Source organism: Capra hircus, chromosome 13 (assembly GCF_001704415.2).
Source record: "Capra hircus breed San Clemente chromosome 13, ASM170441v1, whole genome shotgun sequence".
Lineage (NCBI taxonomy): Eukaryota > Metazoa > Chordata > Mammalia > Artiodactyla > Bovidae > Capra > Capra hircus.
In genome coordinates this window covers 61,273,490-61,300,110 of record NC_030820.1, presented here as the reverse complement: position 1 = coordinate 61,300,110, position 26,621 = coordinate 61,273,490, and the positions used below count along the sequence as shown (strand labels likewise).

The 26,621-nt window shown below is 55.6% G+C and overlaps 1 protein-coding gene across 2 annotated transcripts in view; it reads left to right on the top strand.

Annotated features, from left to right (window-relative positions):
- The window catches only part of NOL4L (nucleolar protein 4 like), a 132,348-nt gene that overhangs the window by 34,932 nt on the left and 70,795 nt on the right, over positions 1-26,621 (top strand). For both annotated transcript variants that reach the window (XM_018057704.1, XM_018057705.1), the window contains exons 2-3: positions 16,698-16,853; positions 23,236-23,347. In XM_018057704.1, the coding sequence (XP_017913193.1) occupies positions 16,698-16,853; positions 23,236-23,347 (268 nt within the window). The remainder of the gene's footprint in view (positions 1-16,697; positions 16,854-23,235; positions 23,348-26,621) is intronic.

Genomic DNA, 26,621 nt, shown 5'->3' with positions numbered 1-26,621 from the left:
CAGACAGAGGAGCCTGAAGGGCTACAGTCCATGGGGTCCCCATAACTGAGGTGACTTAGCATGCACCCACTCTACAGATGAGGAGACTGAGACCCAGAGGACAGGGACCAAGAGCTTTCCAGTGCTAGCTCGTGCCTTTCCCCAAAACCCCACCAGTCCGAGGAGGGGAGGTCAGGGGCAGGGGAAATGGTAGAAAGCAGGTGGATTCTGGACTCAGTTTAAGGTGGAGTCAACAGGATTTGCTGATGGATGGGATGGGCATGGAGGGGGAGATGTAAGATAAAGACGGAGGAATCAAGGATGACTCCCGGGTGCTTGGCTGAGAAAGTGAATGTGGAGAAGGCTTCCTTCCGGTGGAGGAAGAGTTGGTGGTGGTGGCCAGGCAGTGTGGAGGGTGGCAGTGGTCCAGATGCTTATTGAATGAATAGATGGATGCCTTTTCCTGGCCCTCTACAGCAGCAGGCCACAACCTTTTTGATATCAGGGTTTCGTGGAAAACAATTTTTCCACGGGGGTCAGGGTGGGTGCAGGTGGTAGTGCGAGTGATGGGGATTAGCAGATGAAGTTTAGGAAACTTTGCTCTCTTGCCTGCTGCTCACATCCTGCCATGTAGCCCAGGGATTGGGGACTCCTGCTTTACAGGGGCCCTAAACACGCACTTGCTTTCAGATATGTCCAGTGGGCTGAATGGATGCAGAGGATAGGCCCAGGCTGGAGGTGTAAACCTGGGGCCACTAGATGGATGTGGTTCAAGGATTGGGTCTGGGAGCTGCCAACATCAGGAGGTTCTGTGCAAAGTTCAGGTTTTCTTCCTCCATGAAATTTCCCAGCCTTTAAGTGTATGTTAGTCACTCAGTTGTGTCTGACTCCTGGCGATCCCATGGACTGGAGCCTGCCAGGCTCCTCTGTCCGTGGGATTCTCCAGGCAAGAATACCGGAGTTGGGTATTCCCAACCCAGGGATCGAACCTGGGTCTCCTGCATTACAGATTGTTTACTAGAGCCACCAGGGATTAGCAATAAATTCAAAGGACCTCCGCTGTGAAGGTCTGGAGTCAGACTGCCTGGGACTGACCCTGGATCTCTATTCCCAGCTCTGTGTCCTTAGATGAGTGACTTAGCCTCTCGGGGCCTTGGTTTCCTCATCTGCAGAATGGGGATGATAATAATACCCACTTCCCAGGTTTGTAGTAATGGTTCTACAGCTGACAGTTACCGTGAAACACTATTTATAATGGACTATATTAGCAATCAAGGCAGATGACGCCAAAAGGGAACAGAGCACTGGCCGTTGAGTTTGCTCTGGGGTCGGATCTCAACTCTGCCAGTGACCACTCTGTGAGCCAGGACTGGATTTTAGACCTCACTGAAGAGGAAATTTGTTGCTCTTGGAGTTGGGGGATGGCTAGGATGCCTATTGAGGCCTCTGAGCCCCCAGCAGCCACTCTCCCTCCCCTGCTTCCTTCCAGCCTCGCCCACCTGCCACCTCCCACCCACCCACCCTACAGCAGAATGATCTTTCCAAGCACAAGTCCCAGCATGGTCTTTCTCTGCCTGGAGAAAAAAGGAAAAAACTGGATTGGTTCCCCTGCTGCCTTCAGGAAAAAGCCCCAGAGCCTTAGCCTGATGAGGGGAGGTGGGAGGCAGCCCTCATCTCTCTTCTCATCTCTTTTCACCAACTGCGCTATGTGCCAGCTGCACCCAGCCCCGCATCGTGCTCTACTTGCCCATCCTCCAGACAACAGTTACTGAGCGCCTGCTGTTTCTCGGATCCAACCACTTCCCTCCCCTCAGTGACCCAACCGCTTCTCCAGGGTCTCCCTCTTACCCCTTCCACTCTGCAGCCCATCGCCCACAAGCAGCCTGAGGGATCCTTTAAAAATATAGCGTGCATGGTGTCACTCACTTGCTTAAAATCCCTCTGAGGCCGCCTACTTCACTGTGAGTAAAAACCACGGCCCCTGTCCACTCCCTCTAGCCATGAACACAGTTTCCCCTGCTGTCCACTCACCAGGGCCCATGATCCCTTCCCACTGCGGGCCTTTGCACAGGCTGTTTGCTTTCCTAGATGCTCTCAGCCTCACTTCTTCACGACAGCCTCCCTGAAGGCTTGCCCTCATCCCCCGTCCCACCTCGACTCCTCCCACAGGTAGGAAGCAGTTCAGGAGGGTCTGCCTGTGACGCTATAGCCACAGTGCCTGGCACTGAGATCCGCCCTATGCTGGCAGAAGCCTGTCACTCATCCTTCAAGGCCCAGCCCAAATGTCACCTCCTCTGTGAAGCCTTACTTCCTTAACACAGCCCACAGCCCTGCCCTGATCCCAAGGCCCCTCCAGATCATTCCCTCCCCCTGCATCCCCTGCCAGGACCAACAGCTCTGTCCTGGCTTCCTGTGAGATTTTCTCTTCTTTCCTTGCTGTCTCCCAACACTCAGCTGTATAATTATCACTGAATGGCAAGCTCCTCAAGGCCAAAAAGCGTCCTGTAAGTGAGAGCTAGTGTTTACTGAGCCCAGCACTTTCTGCATCCTCTCCTTAAATCCCCACCACCCCGTGGGGTAGGCTCTCCTAAAAGCCCCACCTTAAAGAGAAACTTAGAATTCTCCAAGCATGAATACTGGAGTGGCTTGCCATTCCCTTCTCCAGGGGATCTTCCCAACCCAGGTCTCCTGCATCACAAGTGGATTCTTTACCATCTGAACCACCAGGGTAGCCCCAAAGAGAGGCCAGTGGAGGTTTAAAGAGGTTAAGTCACAAGCACAAGCACACAGTCACCGCTAGCAAGTTTGACACCAGAGCTGGGGTTTTAACAAACAATGGCAGTAACTTACCGACAGCACCGTCCGCATGCCAGGCCCTATGCTGAGCCCTAGTCAGGGGTTTCGTCCTCACAGTAACTTTGACTGCAGCTGTTTTGTGGCCGGCCAGCCAGAGGCACAGAGAAGTTAAGTAACTTGCTGAAGCCCAGAAAGCTAGTAAGGAGCTTGGTAGAATCTGAACCCGGCCATCTGGCTCTGGGTCATGCTGTCTGTCCTTGCCACTGTTCCCTCCCACCTCTGACCTGCCTGGGAGGGTTCTCTGACTCTTGGCACCCCCAACAGCTGGAATAGCAGCCAGCCCACAGGCAGCACTGATTGGTGGTTTTATGGTGAATGATGGAGCAGGTAAGCCGGGGGACATGGGGCCCTGCCCTGGCCGCCCCAGAGCCCTTAGGTCTGGAATGGCCCCTCTCCCGGGCTCGGTGCCTCCCACCCCTCTGGTTGCCCAGACTGCCCAAGGGAAGGACCAGATCCATAAACATGAGGCTCCACTTGGGCCCAGGAGGGGCTCTGGGTACTGTACAAGTCCTCAATATTATTGCTTTATTGTCATTTAAATGGAGCCTGCCTCAAACAGGCCACCCAGTTCTAGCCACCAGCACTGGACAAAACCCCCATTGAAAAGCCAATTACAATCACTCCATCTAAATTGTCATGGATTTGTATAGAAAATTACATCTCCATTTAGTCCTGAAGCGACATCATGGGCCCGGACAGAGGGGAGGCTGGCCCATTTACCCCGCCGGCTCAGCGCGGGTGCCGCAGGCAGAGAGAAAGCCCAGGCTCCTGGGTCTTGGCTGGCCTGGGGAACAAAGGCCAGTTTGTGGGGGCCTGGAGAGAAGCTGGGCCTCTCAGGGCGGCTCAGATTCCAGGCCTGGGCCGATGGACCCTGTACCGCCAGCTGGTCTCCCCTGCTGGCGGCTGTGGCCAGACGAGCTCCTGACAGCCGGCTTCAGGCGGCCCGTCAGCCCCGCCACCATCCGAGGCGGCTGGAGCTTGGCTCCTGTCCACGCTGCCAGGAAGTGAAGGAGGTTTAGCCCAGAGAGCCCTGGACTGGGATCCCAAAATCCTGATTTCATTCATTCATTCATTCACACGCTATGCAGTGCCTGTTGGAGGTGTGAGAAGCAGGCTAGCCTAGGAGTTGGGCTCCAGCTTAGGGGTGTCCTGGTGTGGTTCCAGACTCTGGCCTCAGTAGCTAGGTGTGAGGAGCAGGCTGTTTATTCATTTAGTTCCGAAGTTGTTGAACCCCTATTAAGTGCCGGCAGACAGGACAGAATGATCCAGTGGGGGGTCTGGTGCTCCACGGGTGATGAGTGTCCTGAGGAAAGTGAACAGGGCTCTGGGGAGGAGCCAGGGCAGTGGACAGCTCAGAAGGAGCTGGTCACGCTAAGAGCAAGTGGCCGGGGCACTCCAGACAGAGGCCACCGTGTGTGTGTGTGTGTGTGTGTGTGTGTGTGGTGGGGTGGGTCGTGAGGCAGCCGGGGGCGGCAGAGTAGGAGGAGGGGAGAGAGGAGTCGTGGCGGTACCCTAAGGACCTGTGGGCCTCCTCCCTGAGCTTCGGTCTCCTCATCTGTGGAAACAGGAGTGTGGACCTGAGCCGCCAGGGGCTTGGGTCAGGACTCAGGGCGATAAGTATGTAAGGTCTCAGCGGAGCTGGGCACAGGATGCCCCTGGCTAACTAAGATAGCCTAACTTAGCACTGTCTACGGGCCAGCCGGGGACAGGGGCCTTGCATGCATTAGGTCATTAATCCTCCCAACAGCCCTGTGGGGCAGGGCTGTTATCCCCATTTCACAGATAAGGAAACTGAGGGAACAGCACAGGTCAGCTAGTTACTATTCCAATAGTTTTTACTATGGGTTAGACCAAGACCTGGCACAGAGCAGGCCCTTCAGAGAGTGTCTGTTGCATTGGTGAAACACCTGGAAGGGGGATGGACGCTGGGCAGGTGTGAGGGAGCTCTGTGTGGGTGTGCGAGAGTGACTCTGAGATTGGGTGTCCCCATCACCGTGTGTGTGGCTGTTGCCCGACGGGGTCTCACACGTGTCTCCCGGAGTCATCGCCTGGTGGCTCTGGGGTCTGTCAGGCTGGCTGGTTGGTGTGGGGCCGTGACAGACTGTGTATCACTGCCTACACGCGTCTGTCTGGGCCCAAAGGGGACACTTGGCACCCTTCCTGGGCAGGCTGGCAGGCCCAGAGGCTTTGGTAGGGCAGGATGGGCAGGTTCAGAGGTGAAGAGAGCAGAGTCCCCATCCTCCCCCGCCCAGCCCCACCAGGCAGACCAGCAAATGGAAAAAAATGTTCACACCCGGGGCAGGCCGGTGGCTGCCCGGCGGCGGGACTTCTCTGTGCACAGAAAACAAGTTCTTCTGGTATCAGCTCAAGTTTGGCAGGAAGTGGCTTTTGGGTGGCAGGAAGTTGGATTCAGCACATATCAGCCCCGGCCGAGGGGCAGGAGAGCAGTTATCTGGGGTTAAACAGAGTTACCGAGAAGAGGGGCCCCAACACCCCATACCTGATAGAGCTGGAGGGCACAGCCCACCCCTCCTGATCATTTGGGATATAAATGGGCCTTGTAAAGGGCTGCCACCCATCAAACGCCTCCTGGGCCCTAGACTCCAGACGGCATCCATCTCCCATTACCCCCACGGAGCAGATAGACGTGCAGACTGAGGCTCGGAGAGGCAGTGACCTCCCTGAGATCACCATGACGAGTGGAGGGAACGAGAGGAGGGAGAAACCCAAGAGAGAGGGGAGATGGCACTGGGACAGAGAATGTAATTGGATGAAGGCAGACAGCAGTGAGACCGCACTGGTGGGAAGAATTCTGGACTGTCCACTGAGTGCCAGGCCCCCACATGGACATCATAATAGAACTTGAGATACTGAACCCATTTCCCAGAGGAGGGGCGTGAGACCCTCAGAGCCTCACTGGCTACGCCAGACCTGGAATCCACGTCTGATTCCAAAACCAGTGTTCTTTTGGGCCATGCCCCTGTGCCCACCTTCTAGGGAAGGGAAGTCCTAAAAGGGATGCCAATCACATGAGTTGTTTGCCCGGGTATACCGTTGAGGAATTCACCAAGTTGGCCAGTGGAGACCCAGGGTTCAAACCTGGACAGGATAACTACAACCTCATGTGCTTAATCATGGAACGGTGTGCCAAGCACTATGCCAGAGAAGGCAGAGAAGGCCATGGCCCTGCCCTCAGGCTGGGAGGCAGAGAGTCCAGCCGCTGATTTAAAGCCCCCAAACTCCACCTGGCAAGAAACAGAGGCTCCCAACTCCCAGCCCTGGCCACCCTGCATCCACCCCCAGCTCCCACTGGAGCCCCGGGGAGTGGGCCACTGGTTCTTCTGTTCTTATCCCAAAAGCAGCACCCAAGCTGTTCCCTGGCTGAGATGCTGATTTGAAGCTTGGTTTGCATGTAGTTTGCACATTACTCAGTGCATGTCAGAAGGTACGAACATCTCCCTTTCCTGGAGAGGGCTGGTGGGCCCCCCTGCCCTCCTCCAGACAGCAAAAATGCCAGCCGGCTAGACAGGGAGCTGCGCCCTGGCCTCTGACAGCACCCGCCTGCTGCCACCTCCCCCATTCCCTCCTGGAGCCAAATTTAGGCAGCTCTGCTACTGAGAGATGGGGAGAGCGGAGGCAGGAAATGGTGAGGTTGGAGACAGCCCGGCCTTGGCCCAAGCTGGGTGGGGCAGCCCCAGGGGTGCCCCTGTCCCTAAAGCCCTTGGCCCAACTCCCCCCCACCACCCCACCGACCCCTCCTCCCACAGGAATGTGGGCCGGGTCGGGAACGCTGGGTTCTCAGCTGCAGTCCAGGGTGCTGGCTACCCTGGCCAGGAGGGAGGGAGAGATGGAGGGAGGGAGGGAGAGAGGAGGTCATGGCCGGGGCAGTGGGGAAGGGATCAGATAGCCTCCTCCTGCCCCAGACACCCGCCGCCACTGGGGACAGGAGCCTGCTCTGCTTCTCAGCACTTCCTGCCCCTCCTTGGTGTGCCCACCCACAGGTCCAACTGTGGGGTGGGGGGCAGGAGACATAGCTGGGCCTGCAGGGACTGGACTCCCTACGAAAAGCTCCATAACGCCATCTCCTCCTTGGTCTAGCCTTTCACCTTGAGGGTCTTGGTTCCTCTACCTGGGAAACAGGGAGTCTTCCAATGATTTCCAAGTGGCTATCCTCACTGAGGGAGGGCTTCCCCAGTAGCTCAGTGGTAAAGAATCCGCCTACAGTGTGGGAACAGCAGTAGATGTGGGTTCGATCCCTGGGTCAGGAAGATCCCCTGGTGGAGGGCACAGCAACCCACGCCAGTATTCTTGCCTGGAGAATTGCATGGACAGAGGAGCCTGGTGGGCTACAGTCCATAGGGTCACACTGAAGCAACTGAGCACAGGACAGCATCCTCACTAAGAGCCAGGGTCGGGGAGATCTGCAGAAATCAGGGACGTGGCAGTGGCTCTAGGCCTAGGAACTTCTTCGATTTCTTAGGTATGGCTAAGAGAGGCAGCTCCTCACTGATGCTGGGACAGGATGTGGGCGGGCTGAATGGTGAAAGGAGAAGGCCTGGGCTGGATTACAGCCACCAGGAACCTGGGGGTGGAGTTAATAGTGCCCGTGGCTGAGAGCATGGATACTAGGGTCTAGCTGTCTGGGTTTGAATCCCAGTTCTTCCTCTATTCTCCATGCCTGTGGGCAAGTCCCTTCAGCTTTCTGTCCCTCAGTTTCCTCACCTGTAAGATGGGGGTAGCAATCCCCCCACGGCCGCTGGGAAACTGAAATGAGGCAGCAAATGCTTGGCACACAGTAAGAGCACCACGATGCCAGCCACCAGTGTTGATTGTCTCCCTGGGCGGTTGGGAGGCCCTTGGAGCTATAACGGATGTGGACGCGATAGGGAGGCGCTGTAGTTTGGTGGTTCAATGGGCATCGGGATGGGGGTTCAAGTCTGAGTGACCCTGGGCAAATGGCCACACCCCGCTGCGCCCTGGGCGGGGAACAGCAGAGGCGCCTACCGCAGAGGGTCTGGGAGGATTACACAGATCAGGCTTGGCACGGCGCCTGGCACATAGCGGGCGCTCCCTGAAGGAGAGCTGGCCAGATCGAATGGTACCGCCCCGCACAAAGGACAGGTGGGCAGCGTCCCAGGAGGGCGGGGAGCGGAGCAGGTGCGCGGAGAGCGGGGAGGCGGGGCCTGGAGAGGGGGAGCGCTCGGGCCGGCGGGCGGGCGCGCGCGCGCGCGCGCAGCAGGTGCGTGTCCAGTGGGCGGGGTCCCGCGCGGGCGGGGTCTCCAGGTGAGCGGGCGCGCGCCTAGAGGCCGGAGACGGAGCTGAGGCGCGCCGCCCCGGCCCACCCGCCGGAAAGCGTCCCTGTGTCTTTAATGCCCTTCTCCTCGCGTTCCCCCCTGCCCTCTTTGTGCGCCCCCCCCCCCGAGCCGGGCTGCAGCCGCGGAGCCGTCCCCCCTGCACTGACAGCTGGTATCTAATTACTGTGTGAGAATGGAAAGTCAGGCTGTCCCAGCTCCGGGGAGAGGGGATTAACGTCTCCTGCAGAATACACTTCCTCTGGTGGGTTGCCATGGTTACTCTCATTACCTGCCTGCCCGCGAGGAGCCCGCGCGAACCGCTCCAGCAGGCCCTCCGAACCCGTGCCCGGCGCGCGCGCGCCTCCCGGCCCCTCCCCGCCGAGGCGCACGCGCGTGCGCCGTGGGGGGAGCGCGAGCCGCCTCGCCCGCGTCCCCCGCCCCCGCCCCAGCAGCTGTCAGTGGCGCGCGCGGCCCGGCCGGCCCCAGCGCGCGCTGTCAACAGTCATTAGCGCGGGCCTCTCCCCTCCCCCTCCAGCCCCTCCTCTTCCCCCGCCCCCCAGCCCGGGGTGGGGCCCGCACCTGGGGCCCGCTCGTTAGCGCGCCGGGGCGGCCCGCTGCAGCCCCGAAGGGACCCGCCCGCGGGGCCCGCTTGGCGCAGGACCGCCCCCTTCCGCCTAGAAACCCCCGCTCAGGGACCCCATTCCCTGCCCTTGGCCGCAATGCCCGAGGGAGGAGGGTCCCCAGAATCCTGGAGCGCGCCTCTTCATAGTAGTGGTGACCGGGTCATTTATGGATGTTCTGCCCAGGGCAGGGGCTGTTTGTGCATCCTTTGGGTTCCCATTAGCTTCCTGTGAGGTGTCGAAAGGCATTGTACGTACCGTGTCCCCTCTACACAGGAGGAAACTGAGGCCCAGGGTCCAGGCTGGATTGTCCTCAGACCTCTGACTTATAGAGCCTCTGCACCCTCCTGGCACCCCCCAGGCCAGAATCTCTGTCCCTCAGGCCCTACCCTATCTGGCCTGCAAGTGCCCCAGCTACCTCCTCCCTCCATCCCTTAAACCCGGGTCATTGCCCCTCTGTGGCCAAGAGGGGAGCACTTTGGACCACTGCTCCCCCCTTTCTCTCTCCCCCGCCCCTCACTTTCCAGACATCCCAAGAGTTAACAAAAGGAAAAAAAAGAAATATTCAAAGCTGAAGGATATGGCTGTTGTTTGGGGCCCCATCCTAGGCACCTTGCCCTGTGGCCTGGGGTGTGCCTTTTGGTCCCTGGCGTGATTTGATAGAAGATGGAGGTTCAGCGAAGCAGAAAGGAGGTCTTGGAATATATGAGGGCTGCTCCAGATGGCAGGTGCACCGCGGTGGCCACTCCGCACTAGCAGTTGGAGATTGTGCATGGGGTGGAGAAGAGGCAGGTGCTACAATGAGTCTTCCACGCCTTGTTTTTGTGTTTATTTATTTATGGGGGGGGTGGTCTCATCCCTCAGTCTTGTCCAAGCCTAGTGCAACCATGGGTCCAGTGCAACCATAGGTCCAGAAATTCTGGCTACGGTATAACCATGGGTCCAGAAATTCTGGCTACGGTATAACCATGGGTCCAGAAATTTCTGGCGTGAATCTTTATCTTGAGTTTTTTTGGTTTGGGTTTCCAATCTGAAGGTAGATAGTATTCATACAGGAGAGAAATTCAAATACTGTCCTTGTCCCATTAAAACAATAGCCCCCATTAGTCATCTGATCGTTTTTAAAACTATGACTGGCTTCTCTTGGAGGTTCTGAGGAGAGAATTTCTGGATATTGGGGTGAGGGTCTTCATTCTGCTTTCCTGTTCTTTTCATTCTCTTAGTTCAGTTTGCTTTTTAAATTTTGTCTCCCATCTGTTTCTCTCTGAGGACCCTTTGCAGGAAGCTGACTCCTTCCCCTTGGTCTTCTTTCAGCCCTACCAGGAGTTGAAAGAACTCTTTTATTGTAGAAAGGAGAACTTTTGTGGGAACTCCCCAAAACTGTTACCCCCATCTCCAAAACCTTGGTCCTGCCTGAACTTATTAAAATGTGGTTTGGGGCACGAGAGGGACAGTTCCAGAAGTCGGGAGGTTGTTGCTGTGCAGTCACTCAGTCGTGTCCGACTTTTTGCAACCCTGTGGACAGCAGCACACCAGGCTTCCCTGTCCTTTCCCATCTCCCGGAGCTTGCTCAAACTCCTGTCCATTGAATCAGTGATGGCATCCAACCATCTCATCCTCTGTTACCCACTTCCAAGTTGGGAGGAGCAGGAAGCTAATATTTGCTGTAGCTTTTGCCTGTCATCCTGGCTGGCCTACGTGGGATGGAGCAGTATCCTCACACTTGCCCATACAATCTACCCCCTGAAGTCCTGGGTTCCCAAACAATCGGTGGCCGAAGATGTGTTTCCCCAGGGGTGGATTCTCCTCGTGGACTTTTTCCTGTAACGGCAATCTCGTTGATTTTTGCTCTTTGTTGAGAGCTGCACAGAAAGGGCTCATCCTACGGACTTTCTGTGGTTTCTTCCTCTTGAAGAAGGAACCCAATTGAGAAATGTCCCCACTGTTTAGCCACATTCTCTTAATCATAGACACTTGGTTGCTGGAAGGCACCTGCCTCTAATATGGTGGTGGTGGTGCGCTAGATGGCACCCTGGTGGCCTGAAAGGGTGCACCCACCTGGATAAGTGTGTAACTTATTACCAGCCAGTGACTTTGAAGTTCCAGTGGAGATGACAGAACTGCAATCCGTTTGCAACTGAACCTCCTCTGCCATCAAGGTCAGGAGTCCATTTAATTGGCTGAGTGAGGAGACAGGCAAGATTCAGTCAGACTCAGGAGCTCACCTGAGGATGACTCCTCACAACAGCCCATAAGGCTGCCCGGGCAGGGGCCTGGGAGGATACACTCATCTTCCCTGTAGGTCTGCAGCCCTGGACGCAGCAGTCCTCCTTATATTGAGCATTTAGATTGTTTGAGGAAACTGAGGAAGCCAGAAAAGACTTGTCAAGGGATGACCTGCTTAAGAATTAATCTCACCAGGAAGGACTTTAAAACTCCAATGTCAGGATGCTGGGCACTCCTCCTTCTACCCATAATCCCCAGCAAGTCTCTGGGTAGGTGTTTCAAATTCACACTCATGTTGCCCAATAAGAATCTTTTGTCCCCACCGTTAGGAAAATGGTCACTCACTAGAGAAGAAAGTATTAATATATTAGGCCCAGCAGCACAGAAAATATTTATATTCATTATCCAGTGCCAGTTGCCTTACTAGCCACCTCCCTGTCTCAATCACAGAGACATTCTAATCAGCAGTTCTCAAACTTTGTCCTGCCTTAGAATCATCTGGGGGCCTATTAAAACCCTCAACGTGTCAAATTTGGTAGGTCTGAGGCGGGACCTGAGAATCACATTTCTAACAAGTTCTCAGGTGATGCCTAGGGACCACACTTTGCAAACCATTGTTGTGCGTGCATGCGTGCATGCATGCTAAGTTGTTGCAGTCTGTCCGACTCTTTGCAACCCCAAGGACTGTAACCCGCCAGGCTCCTCTGTCCATAGGGATTCTCCAGACAAGAATACTGGAGTGGGTTGCCATGTCCTCCTCTTCTGAGTCTCTTAAAGTCTCCAGACTTAAGAGGCTCAAACCCGAGTCTCTTAAGTCTCCTGTCCTGGCAGGTGGGTTCTTTACCACTAGCACCACCTGGGAAGCCCAACCATTGTTATAAATATTCTGAAATACCAGCCTTACTTAAGTAGACATTTGGTGATTTCTTCAATGACTCGTAATCTGGCCTTTAGAACTCAAATAGGCTGGTTTTAAGGAAGATGGTAATATTCAAGAAAGTTTGCAGCTCTATGTATTTGGGGGGTGGGGCTGTGCTGTATGTCATGCAGGATCTTAGCTCCCCAATTAGGGATCGAATCCTGGCCCCCTGCTTTGGGAGCACAGAGTCTTAGCCACTGGACCAACAGAGAAGCCCCTCCCTGAATTTTTAAGAGTTATTTATTTATGTATGGCTGTGCTGGGTCTTTGGTGCCTGCAGGCTTTTCCCCAGTTGTGGGGTGTGGGCTCCTCACTGCAGCGGCTTCGCTTGCTGTGTAGCACAGGCTCTAGGGCACATGGGCTTCAGTAGTTGCAGCCCCTAAGCTCTGGGCACTGGCTCCGTGGTTGTGAGACCTGGGCTTCGTTGCTCTGAGGCATGTGGGATCTTCCTGGATCAGGGATTGAACCCTTGTCTCCTGCACTGACATGCAGATTCTTGACCACCGAGCCACCAGGCAACCCCCTTCCTTGAATTTTTGAAAGCTATTGCCACGTCTGGTTTTGTTGGCCCAAGTCTGATGGGCTGTTTTGGAATTAGCTGTTTCTAAAAGATGTAGTATGTTACCATGGCAATATTCTCCCCCACGCAGGAAGGCCCCAGAGGTTGGTCCTGCACAACTGATCGTGTGTGTTTCATGGCTTTTCCCAGGGGGTGCTGCAGGGCTCCATGCCATCACTCCTGGTTGGCATTCCCAGGAAGTGGGGAATAGTCAAGAAGCTCCATCCAGTCCCACTCTTTATCCAGCCTGTAAATGAAGTGAGCTTCCTTTGTCAACCCAGGGCCCAGGTTGCTTAGGGCTATGGATCAGACTAAGCTAACTCGAGTACTAAGCAGAGGTGGTTGGCAGGGGCATCCCAAGGCTAAGGAGAAGGTGCTGTCCGATCCCTTAATTAGCAGCTTTTGCCTTGTAGTACTGCGTCTGGATTCTCAGCTAGGAAAAGCATGCCTCTCCTGCAGCATTTAGCATGAAGGTTATTACCTCTGTGAACGCAGGGCATGACAGAGTTGCCTGCAGCACGTGACTGCCGTGGGATCCCTTTGTTCTCTTCCCAGGGTTCTCCTTGAAGGCCACACAGATATCCTGATGTTCCTCCCTCAGGGTGCAGTACACATGGTGTCCAGGTGGCCGCAGCTCACCAGAGGACAGTTCAAGGTGTGGCTCTGCAGACCTTGTGTGGTTTGAATTCTGGTTGCTAAGGGCCTTCTTCTTTCCTGTGTACATCTCTGCAGTTAAGATAGACCGATTACAGGACTCAGGGTTGAACAGCAGGGAAGAGCAGAGTCCTTGTGTTGTTTTGTTTTTTATAAGCTATGCTGGGTCTTCGTTGCAGCCTGCTTACTTTCTCTCCTTGCTGCTTGAGGGCTTAGTTGCCTCACAGCAGGTAGGATCTTAGTTCCCTGACCAGGGATCGAACCCACATCCCCTGCATGGGAACTGCTGGGAAGTGGTCCTCATAATCCATTTTTAAAGAGGGAGCAACCCTGAAAAGTTTCTCCGAGATAATTTTGTGGTCACGTTGGGCCAGGTTGATTACCCACGTCTGTCTATGAATGGAGGTGGAGGACTGGGACAGAGGCAGACCAGGTGCTGGGCATGTGTTTTGCTTTTAATCTGGGTTAGTTAATTATACTTGGACTTTAGGAAAGCTTATTCCAAGTTTGTGTGACATTCTTAGCAGGTTATTTTGCATAAGACTTTGTATCTCTTCTGCTGGTGCGTATTACCTTGGGGGACCCCTTCTGTAACCTGAATGGATTAGAGGGACAGGAGATGAGAATGGATCCCTAAATACAGAATGCCCACACTCGGCGGGTCTGAAGGGGAGAGATGAATGTTTACAAGCCTGTATGTGGCAGATGCCTAACATGTTCTTACTTAGCCTTGGAACCACATCCAGCTAGGATTTTGTAGGCTCATTTTACAGGTGTGAGGAAAATGAGTTTTTAGAGGTCAAAAAGTGACCTGCCCAAGGTCACCAAGCTGGTTAGGGGACACTTTTCCATCCCACCTATCTAAAATATTGTCTTTCATCAGATTGTTTTCTTCCTCCACTCCTTCTCATCCAATTTTGTAAACTTTTTCCATGAGTGTCTGTGTTCTGGCCTTAAGCAGTTTAATGACCAGAGAGGTCTATTCACTTGTAGGCATCTCTAAACCCATCATTATGCCTCTGGATTCAAATTATCAAAATTTGGAACTATCTACCCCATTATACTTTTTAAAAAAAAATATCACTTTTAAAATTAGCAGACACTTTTGGTGTTAAGAAAAAAAAATAACAAAGCAAAATGCAAATTAACAGGCACACAGTGAACTGAAAGTCGCTCAGTCATGTCTGAGTCTTTGTGACCCCATAGACTATACAGTCCATGGAATTCTCCAGGCCAGAAAACTGGAGTGGGTGGCCTTTCCCTTCTCCAGGGGATCTTCCCAACCCAGGGATCGAACCCAGGTCTCCCGCACTGCAGGCGGATTCTTTAACAGCTGAGCCTCAAGGGAAGCCCAACAGACACACAGAAAAGTATACAAATTGTAAGTGTTCAGATCAGCTTTTTATAAACTGAACCCAGCCTGATCAAGAAATAGAAACCCAGTTATACCTTCATTCTTAGAGGTTCTTTTGTTTGTTTTTGCCAACATGAACCTCTGGTTAAAAGTGTATTATAACTGACCTGTCATAATATATGTCCCATTCAGCTCCACCATAGCAGTATTTGAAGATCTCTAAAATGCTGGTAGTTACACATCAGCTAATAAATGAGTTAGTCACTGATGAGCCCAGGAATTCAGAGGGGGACTTCAGATACCCTCAAGAAAGAGAGAACAGCAACTTCTGAGGGGTTTAAGAAGAGAAGAGTATGGAGTTTTATACCTCATAAGTGAAGCTCAGGGAGATTGAAGAGTTTGCCTACAATCTCGCAGCAGGCGAGCAGGACCAGTAGGCAACTCTTTCTACACAGGTGGGCATACATACACCCCCCCCCAGATACTTGCTGAGAAGTCCCCATCGCCATGGATGCTAACTTGGGAGAAAGCCATCGGCTCGAAGGCCTGTGCAAGGCCAGTGAGGGCACCAGCCAGCACCATCACTCATGGGCACTGCCTCCACCCCAGAGGCCTTTCCTCTCCCATCTGCTCTCAAGTGGGCTCCTGGCAAAGAGACAGCCCCGCTATCCTACCAGGGCAGGTTGAGAAAGTTGCAGGATAAAAGCAAACCCTGACTTTGGCTGGAATGTGCTGTGAGTGAGCATCACATTCAGTGTGGCCTCGATTCCCCTCTGACGACAAAGACCGACGTCCTGGGCCAGCCCTTCCACTTACCAGCCACCGTCCCATAGGCAGGTCCTGACCCTCACAGTCTCCCAGGCTGGTTGCAATGTTCAGCCCCATCCTGGCTAGGGGAAACTTGGCAGTCGGCAAAGCATTTCTTAATGACAATATTTATCCAGGAGTTCCTGTGTTCGAGCTTGATGCTAAGAGTTGGACGCATATTTCATTTACTCCTCTCCATAGCTTGTGGGAAGGGGCCTTCTGTTATCCCCATTTTCTCGATGAAGGACCCGAGGCTCAGAGAAGCAAGATACCTGCTCAGAGTCACACAGCCACTTAAACGATGGGGCCCACCTGACACTGAAGAAGCGTGTGGCCAAACTACCCCTCCTGGCAGCTACCTGTAACCAGGCCATCATTTGGCAGTTATTTATTGAGCCTACTATGTGTCAGGCATCGTTCTCGGTGCTAGGGAGACAGCTGCGAGCCAACAGAAGAACCCCCGCCCCACACACTTCCACTGCCTCCTCTAAAGAGCCGACATTCTTGAGCGAGGGTCCTTTGGGGAAGAATCCTCCGGGAGATTTGTGTTCCAAGCACTTTTACAGAAAAGCCCGCCTCCTTTTTCCTAAATCCCCACCCCCACCCCTCTGCTTGCTCTTCCTCTCTGATGCCCCCAGAGCCCTCCAGGTCTGCCTTTACGGAGAGGGTGGCAGAGAGCCCAGTGTCCCTGAGATCCTGGCACACCTTTTCGGGGCCAGCTGACAACACTCGTGCCAGCCCAGTAAGAGGCTCAGGGGGGCCCCACGGCCACCCCACTCACACGGCCTGCCACCTCCACATGGCCTTGTGTGTGTTATTTCTGTGTCTCCACACACAGAGAGGCCGGGTGCTGTTGCTGGCGCTCAGCTGCTGGAGTAGGGAGGCAGGCAGCGGTGAAAAGCTTTTCTGAAAGGCCAGGGCGAGGCAGGAGTCACCCAGGTGATGTGAGCCGTTCCCCTGGGCCCCCAGCCCGGGACCACAGTAAAAGGTTACTGCTAATTGGCGAGCTCCTGATGGGGACGCATCTATTTAGCACCCCCCTCCCCACCTCCCCAGAGACTTCCAGGATGGTCTTGGCACAGCGTGCAACTCGAAAGCTCCCCGCCTGAGTCTGGCACAATCTGTCTGAAATTGTGAACATGGAGGCTCTTGGGTTTTTAATTTGTATTTTTCCTTGTTGTTTCTCTCTGCCCATTGTTTCTGGTAGATTTCATAGCAGCAGCCACCCTTGACTCTGGTTGCCCCCTCCTTGTGGCCCTCTGAGCAGGCTCCTGTCCCCTCCAGGTCCCCCCAGACCTACCCTCAGGAGGCCTGGCAGGGGTCAGCGAGCAGCAGCGAGCCTGCCTCCGCCCCACTGCCCGGCCCCAGGGCCCAGCTCTCACCCCGCCGTCATCCCTGACACTAACACAGCTTGTCCACCCTGTCGCAGGGGGCAGATGGCCTGTCGGAGCCGGAGGGCATCTCTCTGAAGCGGGTCGCTGTGGTGGAAGATTTCTTTGACATCATCTACTCGATGCATGTGGAGAGCTCAGCGGAGCCCGGCAAAGCCCCCAAGCACGCTGGGCAGAAGAAAACCTACCGAGCGGTGAGATTTCTGTCTCTTGGCCTCTGCTGGCAGCCCCAGGCCTTGGCAGGAGGCCATGGGCTCCGCACATGTTGGGCAGGGGGCGGGGCAGGGAGCTGAGGCGTGATGAAACGGCCTTTGGGGATCCAGGGGGGCACGGGGCAAGGACATGGCAGCCAGAGATGGCTCACAGGGCGAGGGGGCGGGCTCTGTGGTCGGAGCACAAAGGAGAAGCAGGTTGAAGGGGGTGAGAGGGAGGGAAGGAGAGGGACAAGGAGGGCAGGAGGAAAGCTCTCCTCTTCCTGGTTTCTGCTTCGCTCCATTCCCCCCCCATCCCCCAGGCTTGGGGCCCGCGGTTGGGGGAGGGGGAGGCCAGATAATAATAATCAGCAGAGCAAACGCTTCCATGGCCTTCGCTCTGTGCCAAACCTGTCCTAAGACTCCCCGTGTGTGAGTGCGTTCAGTCCCCTACAACGTGAAGTCAGTGCCAGAAGTTCCCCAGGGGACTTCTGAGGACCTGGGCCCCGCCCTCAAGGACAGCACAGCTTGATTGGGGTTGGGGATGCTGAGAGAAACAGAAATGTCTCCAAGACTAGCTTCAGGGGAATAAGAACCCAGCCACCTGGGCGCTCAGCCGAGGTCCCTCCAGACACCAGCATTCAGTGCTAAGGCAAGGGGCCTTCATGGAGAGGGTGGCGGGTCAGCTAGCAGTCTAAGCTTTGGGTAGGCAGAAGGGAGCAGAGGCGGCCACCTAGGATGGGAAACGTCACATGGAAGACTGTCGAGGGGACGGTGGCCACAGCCTGCCTGGGTTCTGGTCGCGTCCTCCCATTGGCCCCCATTGCCACGGCTTATGCCCGGCTCTGAACCACTTGTCCGGCACCCACCACTAAACCAGGAAGCCAAGCACTTTGTGTTCACTCAAGCCTCACAGCAGTCCTGTGATGGAGGCACCGTGGCCTGTTTCACAGTTAAGGAAACTGTGGCCCAGGGAGTTCAGCTGCCACTCTAAGGTCACACAGCGCTGAGGCAGCTCAGCCAGCGTCTCACTCCCTGCTCTGGGTTGACTTTCTCTCTGGCTTCCTAGAGACCTGCCCCTCTGTGATGGGCCTTCCTTACCCAAAGTAGATGCCAACCCTTCCAAGTTCTTTTCTAAATAGCCTTGGAGTATGGCAGAGGTGGCCTGTATAAGTCTATAATTTCCCCATATGACCTGATTAAAAAAAAAAAAAATCCAACCATCTGGTTTGTCCTTGATCTCAGAAGATGACCTTTGTTAAATGTGTCTTCAGGATGGACCCACATGCCAAAGGCCTCAGAGAGAGGAGGGGTCGGGCTGGGGGACGCAGGAGATGACTGTACCGCCTGCCCCGCCCCGCAGCTCAGCACTTGTGTGTTGGGCAGTGACTTGTGGGAAGGGGGTTCTGAGGGTATTTCCACTGGAGGATCATAAATGGAGGGAAGGACTCCTGAGCTGGGGCCCGTGTGGGCCCCTTGGTGCTGATGACACCCCTTGCACTTTCTCAGCAGTGAGGTTGCCATGCTGGGAGCCGGCTCATGCCTGGCTGTGCGCTCAGCACGTCCCCTGCGCCGGCTCTCTGAGCCATCACGCAGATGAAGGGTATAAGGATGAAGCAGGCGCTACCATTACAGAGGAGGAAAGCGAGGCTCAGAAAGATGATTAAGCCTGCCTTGAGGTCACCCAGCTGATGTTCAGAGTCAGGCATCTGGCTCAGAGCCTGTGCCCTGACCACTAGACATGCTGCCTCGCTGCAAACATCTTGTGGCCAGTTCACAAGCCTCCTGACTTGCTTGTCAAAGTAGATAGGCTTAGGCCGACTGGACTGTGTGATTTCCCTGGTCCCATGGGTACCCAGCCCCAAACCTTACCCTCAGGCACTTCCTGGGTATTCATTAAGGCTGGGGTTGGCGACCTTCAGGCTGCAGAGAGGGCGAGGCTGGCTGCGCCCACCAGGCTCTGTGTCTCTGGGCCAAGCGGACGTCCAGCCCTTGGCTCTGCACTTCCTGGCTTCTCGTCCATATGCCCGCCGCGTGCCCCACTTCCCGCTGCCCAGCCTGGAGCTGGCACATGACTGGCAACGAGCCAGCTGGGCTGCGCTCAGAGCTGGAATTTCAGCAGCAGGGCCAAGGCAGAGGGAGCAGGCCAGGCCCTCCTGCTGTGGGTGTGCAGCCAAGGGGACCACCGCACCCCCTTCCTCCCCCGTGCACCTCCTCTCCCTTCTCCCACTTCCCCATCTGTCACCCTTTTCTTTTTGGGGGGGCAGGGTGATGGGGACGCTTTTGTCCTCCTCTTTTCACCTGCTCCCGTTTGCCTCAACCCAAGCCTAGCTCTTCAGCCCCATCCATGCCTGCTAGGAGACTCGGTGCTGATGGCTGCAGAGGGGTACAGCCTGGCACCTCAGTGTTTGCATCAGGCCTTTTGGAGGGGTTTTTGGATCTATCTGTGTATGCTTTGCCAAACCTGAATTCTGGGACTGCCTTGCTGTCTCTGGGGGCACCTGGGACTTAATGGAGTCTTACAGGCCTGGGGTGCCCAAGGGAGCAGCGGACTGCAGGGGAGATGGGCAATCTTGTTCAAAGCATTAAAGGAGGCACACTCTTCAATAGAAAAAGAACTTTTTAGCACCTACCGCTGTCCAGCAGTGGATCGGGGAGGGCAGGTAAGGAGCTTACTGAACCTGTAGGTCTATGAGCCGGGGTTGATGACCATTGACAACAGATACTACAGGGAGTCCCCGTCTTGGGCAGGAAGCCCTGCCTTAACTTTGCCTCTGATGCCACATGGCCTAAGGTCCAGAGGATCCCAGGGAGTCTTGCCAAGGCAGAGCTGTGTGTTCTACAAAGTTCTCTGAGCCCACATAGAGGACTGGTCCTTTTTCAAGGAGTGTTTCTGATATGTCTGTGCTTAGTTGCTCAGCCGTATCTGACTCTTTGAGACCCCATGGATTGTAGCCCACCAGGCTCCTCTGTCCATGGGGATTCTCCAGGCAAGAATACTGGAGTGGGTTGCCATGCCCTCCTCCAGGGGATCTTCCCAACCCAGGGATCTATCCCAGGTCTCCCACATTGCGGGCGGATTCTTTTCCACCAGGAAAGCTGAAGAATACTGAAGTGGGTAGTCTATCCCGTCTCCAGGGGATCTTCTCGACCCAGGACTTGAACCGGGGTCTCCTGCATTGCAGGTGGATTCTTTACCAGGGAAGCTTGTTTCTGATGTCTCATGAAAGTGAAAGTCGCTCAGTTGTGTCCAACTGTTTGAACCCAGGCCAGAATTCTTCAAACCAGAATACTGGAGTGGGTAGCTGTTCTCTTCTCTAGGGGATCTTCCCAACCCAGAGGTTGACCCAGGTCTCCCACATTGCAGGTAGATTCTTTACCAGCTGAGCCCTGATGTCTGCACCCACCTGAATCAGAGAGAGCCTTGTTGCTTCCTTCCTCTCTCCCGGGGTGCTGGAAGGCGAGGTCAGGCTTTGGAGCCCTGATCTGACTGCCCAGACCACTTTGGAGTTGGGGCCAGATGTGGTCAGCAGCTGCTCCAGGCCCACCACGTGCTAATCCGCCCGCAGGGCAGAAGGAGGATCTTGTAAAGTGGTGCAAATCCCCCCAATTGGCCTCATCTGTCTTTGTCGGCCTCTGAGTTGGGGAGTGAAAATGGGGCCTTGCAAGTCAGCGACTCTGCAAATAGCTTCTGCACTCCCTCCCAGTGAAATCTCACTCAGCTTTTCCCAGTAAGAAAAATGTAAAAGGCAGATTCAGGTACCGGTCTCAACGTCCAGGCTGGGGGCCTGAGAGCAAGGCAACAGTCCAGGGCCGCCGAGAGCTGCTGGGCGGGGATGGGCCCCTTCTTAAATGCAGCAGCTCCGTCTTTATCTGTGTCACGTTTTGGGCTTCAGGATAAGAGTCTATTTCCAGAACAGTGTCTGTAGCTCTAAAACTATCAGAAAACCACCATCCTGCTGACTAGGGCATCAGCTGGGATGATCCTCTGTGTCTCAGCTCACCCTGTGGTCCTGTGGCCTCGGGCATCTGTGCAGCCAAACAGAAACAGAGGTCCCATTTCTCACGTGGATGAAGCGGGAGCGTGAACCAAAAGATGCCCATAGGAGGTTGAAGGCCTTGGTGGGGGAAGGCATCCTCCTCCATTCAGGTCCCTACAGCAGCGCAGAGCTGGACATTTTACTGACGCCCCACGGGAGCTCTTAGCGAGGCTGCAGACCATCCAGCTGCATAGGGCCCTCTGACAGCTCCAAGGGCTTCTCACCCACCTGCCTTGGGTTCGCCCATCTGCCCTTCCACGGGATCCAGAGCCAGAAGTTGTGCACCCAGTGCATCAGCTCCCTGTGGCACTCCAGCCAGCCTTGGCATCTGCTGGGTCTCTGCTAAGGCCCAGGCCCCTGGGCACTTTCTGGTAACTGCCCCTGTATCCTCAGTGGGGCAGGCGGCAAGCAGGGCCTCTGGCCACGCCATGGGCAGCCCTAAGCAGAGCAGCTCGGCCAGGCAGGCCCTCCCTGAGCCTTGTAGAATCTGTCTCTGCCCAGCGGTCAAAGAGCTCCATGCGTTGAAGTCGGGCTTTCCCCATGGTATCAACCCTTCTTCCTCTCCCAGCAGACTGCAACCCTCCTCCTCCGCATGCTCAGCTCAGCTCTTCTGAGGCCTGACCTGGGATGCCCCAGCTCAGTTCCTTAGGAGGTCATCTGTTGGCCCAACTCAGCCTCAGCCCTCTGCCTGACCCAGAGGGCATCCTTCCCTCTTCCCTTTACTCCCATAGCTGTCAGCCCCTCAAGAGGACCTGTCCCTCCCAACCCCGAGGGCCCGAGAGGGGACCGCTGCCCTGAGACTTTCAGGCGGCCCCAGGCTAGGGATAAAGATGTCCCCGTATGTGGCAGGAGAGCCCAGCCCCGTGTCTTTGCCCTCACACCTTCCCATCCACTGGCTCTAATCGGAGAGCAGGGGTTTGCCCTTGTTCCTGACCTCCAGAGGAAGGCAATCAGACAAAGAATTTGGAAGGGAGATAACTCATCAAGGAGCCTGCCTGCTCCGCAGAGCATCAAATCAGCTGAGAAATAACAATTGTGTCACCAAAATTAACTCTGCATTTGCAGCCAGCCGCCAGGCAGGACTGGCCCATGGAGCTCCACAGGCAGCAGAGCCCAAGCCTGTCCTCTGAGGGCCAGGCCGCAGGGCGGGGGCCGCGGGGAAGGAGAGCCTGGCAACCCTCTTGAGTCCCCTCCTCTCTTCCCCACCCTGCCCCCCTTCCTGGCTACTACAGAGATGGAGCAGGGCACGTGTGCATCCCGAAGGAACAGACCAGGTGTGTCCTGGAGAGCAGCGCACCACCCCCTGCCAATCCCCTGCTGTGGGCTGACCAGCGCCCTTGGCCAACTTTCCCGGCCGGGCTGCGGCGAGGATGGAGGAATGCTGGGGTGATGCTGCCCCTTAGTGGAGAGGAGCGAGACGGCCTGGGCTCTGGGAAATGTGTGAAACCCGCAACCGGGCAGCGGCCGGCTTCAGCCAGAGAACCTGGGCCCAAGAGGTCCCTCCGGCCCCCTCAGGCCGCCAAACCAGGACCAACCTGGTTTTCCCCAAAACCCAGAGCAAGAGGAGAGGACTGAGCTGCTGGGACTACACCCCACCTCTTCCCCACTCCCTGATCCAGCCGTTTTCTTGTGCTCCCTGGCATCGCTTTCACCTTCCCTCCCACACTGCTGACTCTTTCTCCATAGCTAGGGGAGGCCCTCTGGAGGCAGCTCTGGGGGCAACCTGGAGCTTCGGCTCTAGTCTGGCACTATTATAAAGAGCTGTGTGACCTTAAGTGAATTGGTTCACTTCTCTGGGCCTTGTGACCTTGCCTGGAACACGGGGCTTCCTGAGAGCCTGTCCAGTTTGAGGCATTTCACAGCTCTCTTGGGTCTGTGACTAGATCAAGGAACAGCCTGTAGAGTGTTGGGCTCTGTTTGTAGGCCCGCAGCTGGTAGATTTATAAGTGGGGCTCAGTTTATCCTTCTCTGAGAGTGGGAGTTGTTTCCTCCTACCCTAGAGCAGTGTTTCTCAACTCATTCTTCAGTAGCAGTGATGAAATGACCTGAGAGGAATATTCCCAATTTATGAGAACACAGGTTATAGACTAGACGATGTTTCAGTGTTTTGCTTTTATAATTTTTAAGCTTCTTTCATTTAAAATTTTAAAACTACTGGTATTCTGCGAAAGTACTGACTCATTTCTATGGCTGAGACTCTTAAGACATCTACCTCTTGCTCCTCAAATCCCTGCCCTTCCTGGCAAGGGCCAAGTGCCTGCCACCAAAGCAGATCCCTTGGTGACCCAGTGAGCAAGCTGCCTCCGCACGGATCCACATAACAGCCAGCCTCCTCTCTCCCCCAGATCGCAGAGACCTACGCCTTCCTTCCACGGGAAGCCGTGACCCGGTTCCTGATGAGCTGCACGGAGTGTCAGAAGAGGATGCACTTTAATTCCAATGGCCTGGAGCCCAAAGGTAGGGGAGCAGGTGGACGTGCTGGAGACCTGGGGGAGGCTGTGCAGGGCAGGGGTTCTCCCCCAGAAGGGCCTGCCCTTTGCTGGCAGGAACAGGAAAGTGCACGACCAGCAGCTGTCATAATGCCCAGGGGCCAGCGTGGGTCCATGGAGCTGCCCAGAGAGCCTCATTTTAGGTTTGGTTTGTTGTTGTTGTTTTTAACTTTTTTTAAATGTCAAGTTTCACTTAAAAACCAACCGTACATTCCTACTGCCCTTCAACACTCTCTTTTCCCACCAAGGTTGCAGATGGAAATGGCCACCTTGCCCCGTTTCCTAAACTCTGCAGTCCTCTCCACCCAGGTCTCCCCCCGCACCCCTGGCAGTGTCCACGTGGATCTGGTCTCACTGTGCCCTCCCTAGGGACAGGAGCACAGCCCTCATTGGATGCGGCTTTTTCCCCTACAGCCACCCTCCTGCCGTTAGTAGTAGGCCTCCCTAAGTGTTTGTTCCCTGCCCTCTACCCCCAGTGCACACCCAGGAGATCTGTGGGGATTGGTTAGAATTGAAATGCCCAGAGGGACTTTCTTGGTGGTCCTGTGGTAAGACACGACACTTGTGCTGCACGGGGCACAAGTTCGATCCCTAGTAAGGGAACTAAGATCCTGCATGGTACACAGTAAAGCCAAAAAATAGGGAAAACAGAGAAAATGCCCAGAGCATGTGTGATCAGTCCAAGCTGGTCCCTTAGACAGACATCCACGCTCTCTAGCTCTTCCCTGCAAGGACCCCCACCTCAGTCCCCTCAAAGTTTCAACCTGAACGTCCCAGAGGCCTCCCTCCAATAAGTCTGAGCCACCTGTTTGAAGGTGGCTTTGGCACAGCAAGAAGGGCCATTACGTTTGGCTGGTGTGACCATAACTCAAGCCTGAGGAATGGTGCCCAGATGGGCAATTTATAAGGGCTCCTAGGCATCAGGCCTGCAAAGGGTGCTGAGGTCGGTGGGTATTGGGGTGTTTGCCTGAGGATGGGAACAGAAGGGTGAGCCACTTCCTCAGGCGGTGCCCCAGTGGCGTCCATCAAATGTGGTGAAAACCAACAGCACCGCCCAGCGACAGCAGGGCATTGGAACGTAGATGCCAGGGGGGTTTTCCTCCTGGCTGGTAGTTCAGCCGCTCAGTCATGTCTGAGTCTTTGGAACCCCATGGACTGCAGCACACCAGGCTTCCCTGTCCTTCACTGTCTCCTAGAGTTTGCTCAAACTCATGTCCATTGAGTCAATGATGCCATCCAACCATCTCATCCTCTGTCGTCCCTCTTCTCCTCTTGCCTTCGATCTTTCCCAGCATCAGAGTCTTTTTCCTGGCTGGTAGTTGGTCCCTGATGCGACTTTGGACAGCAGCCACTTCACAAACCCAGAGGCTTTCCTGTCCTTGGGGGCCATTAGGCCACGGCCACTTCACTGAGTTCATCGGAGAGCCGCTGATGTATGAGGGACATGAGTTAATGTAGTTCATCCCTCATAAGTGCTGGGTTCCTGGATTAAGAGCCAGGCGCGCCAGGGCCGCACTGAGTGCATTTAAATCTGAGCTCTGCCGCGCAGTAACCGTGTGTCCTGAACAAGTGACTTCACCTCTCTGAGCCTAAGTTTCCTCATGTGTGAAATGGAGTTAATAATGGCATCTACCTGGTAGCGGGAGAGAGGGGCAGGGTCCTGATGAAATTTGAGAGTTAAACCCTGTGCCTAGGGCAGGGCTGCCGCACAGGACGAGGGAACCAAGGCTGTGGCAGTTATTGTGATAACGCCTGAGGCCTGAGGGAGGCCCCCTGCCCCATATGGCCTGGCCCCGGCTCAGCAGCTGCAACCCCTGTGCTAAGACAGCCCCCTTAGCACCTGCCGCTGGGCTAGGAGACTTTCCCTGCCGTCCTCCCCACCCTGCCCGGGTCCACGTCCCAGGGGCACAGGCCCTGGTAGTAGCTGCATCATCTCTGCCCACCCATCCGCCTGTCCCCTCCTGTGCTGCCCTTATCGTTTCCATAGCAACTGGCGAAGTCAAACACAGAACCTGGGGGAACAGAGGCAGGCCAGGAGGGGCTGTGTGTGTGGACTGCTCTGGGGTGTCTGCAGGCTCCGTCTGTTCTGCTGCCTTCTCCCCGCTGGTGTGGAGGACGGCCCTCGTGTCCAGCTTCGTGGGTTCTGTGCTGGAGCCTCTGTGTCCAGGGGCTCCAGCAGGAAGAGGGCAGGCAGAGTAAGTCTGCGCCCTGCCCATCCTTGCCTGTCCTCAGGCTGAATGCCGCTTCCCTGTCCCCAGGAGTGGAGCTGCCCACAGGCAGGGAGAGGAGGAGATCTCAAGGGAGCCGGAGGCAGCATGGCCTCAGTATCTCAGAAGGTGGGCTTGGGGTCGGGCAGGCCTGGCTGTGCTGCCCTGCTCCCTGCTGTGTGTCCCTCGGCGGGTTAGAGAACCTCTCTGGACATCAGCTGCTCGTGACAGCTGCTGATCCTGGGAGGTGTCTGACCTGGTTCACAGCTGAGGAGAGGAGGCTGAGAGAGGTGGTGCGGTGGTGTCACTTGCCCAAGGTCCCCCAGAAAACAGGAGAACTTACCTTCCCATCAGCAAATGGGAGCAACACTTCTCTCTTGGGGTTTTCAGGAGGATGAAGTTGAATTAAATGAGCCCGTTCTGTAGGGCACTTGGTGCAACGGGTGCCTGGGAAACACCAGCTTGTCCCCCACTCCACCCAGTATTGTTGTCCCAGCCAAACGCAAGGCTGCCAGCTTCCAGGTGTCCCACGAAGAGACACACAGTCACCCTCCCAAGCAAGCACCTACAGCCTGGCCGCTGGGCCAAAGTGTTTCTGGAGGCTGCTAGTGGAGAGCCTTAGAGGCTGAAAGGCTCTGCTGTCTGCTCAATGGTCAGAGGCATTCGTGCCTGGACCCCTGTCATCAGCTGGCAGGTCCTCCCATCTCCTGCCCCAGCTGAGAGCGTGGAGACGCTGTCTCCGCCCACCAGGCTGGCCTCTCTGGATGTGGTCAGCTGCACCGACTGCTCTTCCACAGGCACCCCTGTTCTGCTCTGCTCTGCCAGCCTTCCCTCCTCCTTTAGAGCCTGCGCCTGGCCCCAGAGGCAGGCCCCAGGTTCCTGTCCCAGGAAGGTGGGGCGGGAGGGGCCACAGAGCAGGATGGAGAGTTCTCGAGGGGCGGCTGGGAGGGCGCCTTGCTTCCTGGCCTCGTGTTAGAAAGAAAGAAAGGAAGCAGAGCAGCCTCCCCTGCTGCTCTGCTGGTTTGTCCCGGGCAG